Below are 5,976 nucleotides of genomic sequence, written 5' to 3'. Positions count from 1 at the left end.
GCTTTCTTACTGCCCGTTACACCGCTAGCGTTTAGACCAGCAATGATTGCCCTGTGTCTCTGTCTGCCCCGGTCTTGGTAGGAACACCATCTCACACAGATGTAGAAGGGTTCTTCACCGCTGTGTCTGTAACAGGTTTGTTTTACCAGTCAGGCTTGTTAGCCCTGAGCTGAAAGGAGGATTGGTGGACAACTCCTAGCCTGGCCTCTACCCTTTCACCTCTTTGGCAGGAGTGACCCTACCAAGAGCCAAAGCATAAAGCCCTGACTCCAGTATAATTCTCTGGGTCATTGAGGCACACCAGTCTCCAAACCATCACAAGGCTGTGGTCCTCTTGGAGGATGGACTTATGTAGCTGAAAATAAACTTGACTTTGACTTTGAGTTAACATGAAGAGGCAATTTCATTTTGCCTAGGTGCATATAACTATAAGCTGATCCGAGGCTGAAGATATATTCTGGTTCAAGGTCAGCAGGTGTGCAGAGAGGGTTACCGAAAAGCTCCTAATAAACTTAGCACAGGTTAAGCAGGTATTTGAGGAGATCTGACACCTTGAATTAACAAGAACTATGAGTTGCTGTCTGATAATAATCCAGGGTGGCTGGTAGGTCTGGCACTGAAGACTGGGCAGGGCTGCCTGTCAACACCGTCCCAGCAGAGGGAGAGCCGCTATCCTCACTGTAACCAGGGGCAGGAAGGGACCAAGCAACTCGAGGGCTGGGGACATCCAACCAGAGGCAAGGGCCGGGGCTGTTTCCCACCTCTGTCCTCTGTCAGACGGGCTGCTTGTAGTTGGGGTTCCCTCTGCACCCTCCCCCTAACGCCATGGGACAGGCGGAGAGCGCCGGGAGCGAAGGGGAAATCGGCGTGGCGGAGCTCCAAAACTGGTATAAGAAGTTTGTCACCGAGTGCCCCAGTGGGACGCTCTTCTTTCACGAGTTCAAGCGCTTTTTTGGAGTCCTGGACAACGACGAGGCGGCGGAATACATCGAGAATATGTTCCGGGCGTTCGACAAGAACGGGGTGAGTTCATTCTCGGCTGGTCCAGAGGGGACAGGGTACAGATCTCAGGGCGAGGCAGAGACGCTTAATTATGGTGTCCAATTCAGATTTATTTATCACATGTACATCAAAACGTACAGTGAAATGCATTGTTTGCGCTAACAATCGGCACAGCTGAGGATGTGCTGGGGGCAGCCCGCAAGCGTCCCCGCTCCAAAATCGCATGCCCACAATGACAGACAGACAGAACTACAGCAACAGCAAAGCAGACCCCGTTCCCACCCGCTCCGAAGAGGTGGTGAAAGTGAAAGAGAGGGGGCAAGAACACAGTCACGCTACAGTGAGTCCTGATGAACGGTCTCAGCCCGAACTGTCAAAAAATTTGTGCCCTCACCAAAAAGTAGTAAAACTCAGCAGGTCAGACAGCACCTATTGTGGGGAATAAACAGTTTCTGGCCAAGATGCTTCATTGAGACTGGAAAGGAAGGGGGGCAGGGGAGAGGCCAGAATAAGAAGGCGTACATATTGGCAGGTGAGGGGGAAGGTGGGTGGGTGGGGGTTGAGTAAGGAAGCGTTTTGGCCCAAAACATACCTAACACTATTTGTAGATGGCAGGAAGGCATTGGGAAGTCGGGGGGGGGGAGTCATTCACACCCAACCTTATGCGGCTGATACAGCAAGCTGGAGACCCCAGGATGTTGTTGGTGGGGGAGCTCGGTTATGTGAATGCCATCGAATCTGGTCTAGATATCTGAAAACACAAGAGAATCTGCAGATGCTGGAGAAACACATCGGAAGGACATCCTGCTGCTCCCTGTAAGGAATTTGTACATTCTCCCTGTGACTGCATTCTCCTCCAGCTGCCCCCATTTCCTCCCACAATCCGGTCGGTAGTTTAATTGGTCATTGTACATTGTCCTGTCATTAGGCTCGGGTTAAATCAGGAGTCGCTGGGCGGAAACGGCTCAAAGTGACGGAAAGGTCTGTTCTGCACTGTACCTCAATAAAATAAAAACATGCTGGAGGAACTCAGCAAGTCAGGCAGCGTCTGTGGAGAGGAATAAACGGCTGACCCTCATCAGTCTTGGCTGAAAACGTTGACTGTTTATTCGTCTCCATGGATAATTGGAGCTGTTCTTTTCTGACGCTGGTCATTGCTGGACTCTGCTGTGTTATCAGCAGGGTGTCTGCCCATTGTCCTGCGTGAGCAGACGTAGAGAGGGTCATTGTGAATAGAGCCGGCTATCAAGTTGCATAAAACCCTCAGTAACAGAATCAGCAGGTCGGGCGGTATCTCTGCAGGGGGATAAACATCGACTCTGCACTCTCTTCCATCGACGCTGTGAGTTCCTCCAGCACTTTGTGTGTGTTGCTCTGGACTTCCAGCATCTGCAGGATCTGTTGTGTTTATGTAAAAGGAGAATTGCCTTCAAGCAACACAAATAAAGCAGCGAGAAACTGTCCAAACACGTTACTGTACTCTGAATTCCATTCTGATGCGTTCCCTGCTGGCAGTTTTTGGCAGCTGACACCTCCATTCGTCAGAGTCTGAGGGGGTACTCACAGTGGTTTACAAAATCATTTATTGAGATGCAGTGCGGAATAGCCCTTTGAGCCATGCCTCCCGACAATCCCCCGATTTATCCCTGGCTTACGATTAACCCGCTTTGGGGGGAAACCAGACCACCACACGGTCACGGGGAGAACAAACAAACTCCTTACAGGCAGCAGTGGCAACTGAACCCAGATCACTGGTACTGTAAAGAGCTGTGCATTACCGCATCACATGAGAGCTATAGACAATTGAACAGAACAATAAAACTCAAAAGTTCGTCTCAGACAGAGGACCAAAAGTCTCAACATAGGACGTCCCTTTACAACAGAGGTGAGGAGGAATTTCTTTACCCATAACACACTATAGCTATACAGGCCCTTCGACCTATGATGGTTTTGCTAATCTCTTAAACTACTCGGTGATCAATCAAACCCTTCCTTCCCACATAACCCCCAATTTTCCTTTCACCCAGGTGCCTATCAAAGCCTCTCTTAAATGTTCCTAATGTACCTGCCTCTGCAGCGTGTTCCACACACCCACCACTCTCTGTGTAAAAAACGTACCTCTAACGTCCCCCCTATACATTCCTCCAATCGCCTTAAAACGTAAGGTAGGTGGTTAGGATATATTTGAGTAATCTTGCATTGAATTTGTTGATGAAGCATTCTTGCTTGCTTAACTAATTCATTATAGGTTATTTGTAAAACTACATGAATTGCATGTCATCACACTACCACATTGATGCACCATCAATAACTCACTCTGAGACGTAAAAGCGAGATATCGGCCTTTATTGACTGGAAGAAGGAACTAGCAGTGAGTGACCACTATACTACATCCAGGAGACTGAGAGGCCGGGCTCAGACCTCCATCACCTTTATACAGGGGTCTGTGGGAGGAGCCACAGGAGCAGTCATCAGGGGGCGTGTCCAGACAGGTATATGTAGTTCACCACACACATGATGTGTGTAAAGACAAACTAGACCTGCATTTCCAGATTCTTGTGGGTTTCCTTGAATTAATATAATGTTTTGAAGTTATAAAACATAACATTCTCCGATACCATTAAATCCTTTCCTCGATAAAGGGCCCAAAACTGCTCGCGATACTCCACTTTGTCTGATCAATGCCTTACAACTCCCTCTTTAGACTAAAATCTAGGAAAGCAGGATAGAATTGAGGGAGTGCTGAACTTTCAGGTGTGTAATCGAGATTTCAAATCATCTTTGATTTCCTTCAGGACAACACCATTGATTTCCTGGAGTATGTTGCGGCCCTCAATCTGGTTCTAAGGGGTAACCTCGAGCATAAACTGAAGTGGACTTTCAAAGTTTACGACAAAGATGGGAATGGGTGCATTGACAAGGCGGAGCTGCTGGAGATCGTGGAGGTCTGTGACCACTCTCTTTCTTATTTCTCTGAACCAATCCTCTGCTGACTCCCGAATTCTGACACTTGTTCCTGTTGCAGTCTATTTACAGGCTAAAGAAGGCGTGTCGTAAAGAAACGGAAGACGGTTCTCCTCTCCTCTCCCCTGAGGAAGTTGTAGATCGAATATTTCAATTAGTGGATGAAAATGGTGATGGTAAGTAAGCACTCTGTATGTTTTGTTCTCAGTCGCTCTGTAACTTGGAGAAGCAGGGGACAAACATGGGCAAATGGGACAAGCTTAGATTAGAAACTTGGTCAGCATGGGCCAGTTGGGCCGAAGGGCCTGTTTCCCTGCTGTAGGACTCTAAAATAGGCCTCAGGATGAGTGGGAAGGAGAGGAGTCACCCTCCCCTGTTCTGTGGCATCGGTGGACCTGCTATGGTATTAGACCCAATGTCATTGGTCAGGGCATGAAGGGATATGGGGAGAAGGCAAGAGACTGGGGCGAAGACTGAGGGGAAAAATGGATCAGCCTTGATGAAATGGTGGAACAGACTGGAGGGGCCAAATGGCCCATTTCTGCTCCTATACCTTACAGTCTTATGGACCAATGCGATGTTTAACACAGATCACAGTTCCCTGAGAGTGACTATGCAGATTGATAGGCTGGTTAAGAATGCTTGCCTTTATTAGTCGAGGCAACGAGTTCAAAAGTCGGGAAGTTACGTCGCAGCTTCGGAAAATTCCAGTTAGGCCGCCTCTGGAGTATTGCAGACAGTTCTGGACACCCGATTATAGGAAGGACGTCGAGGCTGGGAGAGCGTGCAGACCAGGGTGCTGCCGAGATTAGAGGGTTTGAGCTGCAATGAGAGGTTGGACAGACAAGCTGTATTCTCTCGCGTAGCAGGGGCTGAAGGAAAACCTGATAGATTATCCAAGGAATCCACGAGCAGACAGGCTGTTTTGTCCCAGGGTTAAAATGTCCAATACCAGAGAGCATGCACTTAAATGTAAGAAGGGGTGAGTTGAAAGAAGATGTGAGGTGAAAGTTTTTCTTTACACAGAGTGGTGGGTGCCTGGAATAATACACTGTTGTGGTGGTGTTGAGGGCAGATTTGAGAGGGGCATTCAAGAGGCATGGATATACAGGGAATGGAGAGATATGGACATTGTACTGGACGAAGGGATTAATTAGATGTTTAATTACTCAATTAAATAGTTCAGCGTTACATCATGGGCTGATGGGCCCATCCTTGTTCTATATTCTATGTTCTATGTTGTACTTCCACCCAATGCTCTACGTTCTGTGCCCAACGCTCTGTGCTCTGCAAACTACGCCAACGCTCTACCCCAATGCTCATGGCTCTGTGACCAACACTCTGCGATCTACACCCAACGCCCTACCCCCAATGCTCTACACTCTGCTCTCTGTGATCTGCACTATGCTCTGTGCCCAATGCTCTGCGAGCTGTGATCTACACTCTACAAACTGTCTCAGTCAGTTTGTCTCTAGCAGTTCCAAAAATAGATTAAACACAACCAGTTGAGATCTTGGTGTGGGGTCAAGTTATTTCCCCCGAGCGCACTCGACCTACCACATGCTGTGTATCAAATTAGTCCTGATCCCCAAAGAGTTAATTTGTGAAACGAACTGATGAGAATTGTTCCAATGAATGTATTGAAATGAGTGCATTAGTTCAAGAAGATGTCCCGGGGGAACGTAGATGCTGTTGATTGCTGTGTGCCTTGTTTGCAGGCATTTTCTTTAATTCCTCTACAATGCCACTTTGTTGTTTCACATAAACATTCCAAAACAGCAGAGGGACTCACGAGGTGAATAAAATAACAATAAAATTAACCGTGAGTTAGCTTTTAAAAAGAGGTCAGCCAGGTGAATTATTCTCCTCGATTTCTGAAGATAGTTATGCATTGCAGTTTTAAGAACGGGCTAATTAAGTTAATTGTTTTTAAAACAGTAGTATACTTAAATGAACATCTAAAGTACAACAAAGAATTAAATTCATGGGACGCAGTCATCATTAAAATCT

At 47.3% G+C, this 5,976-nt stretch overlaps 1 protein-coding gene across 1 annotated transcript in view; it reads left to right on the top strand.

Moving 5' to 3' along the window:
• The first annotated feature begins 563 nt into the window (after nt 1–563).
• Nucleotides 564–5,976, top strand: part of guca1b (guanylate cyclase activator 1B) — a 14,519-nt gene continuing 9,106 nt past the window's right edge. Inside the window, exons 1-3 of the mRNA XM_073030881.1 lie at nt 564–1,023; nt 3,798–3,947; nt 4,028–4,142. Of these exons, the coding sequence (XP_072886982.1) occupies nt 826–1,023; nt 3,798–3,947; nt 4,028–4,142 (463 nt within the window). The 5' untranslated portion in view covers nt 564–825. The remainder of the gene's footprint in view (nt 1,024–3,797; nt 3,948–4,027; nt 4,143–5,976) is intronic.

Source organism: Hemitrygon akajei, chromosome 27 (genome assembly GCF_048418815.1).
Source record: "Hemitrygon akajei chromosome 27, sHemAka1.3, whole genome shotgun sequence".
Classification (NCBI taxonomy): Eukaryota; Metazoa; Chordata; class Chondrichthyes; order Myliobatiformes; family Dasyatidae; genus Hemitrygon; species Hemitrygon akajei.
Note: the sequence above shows the minus strand (reverse complement) of the source record. Positions and strands in the feature narration are given on the sequence as shown.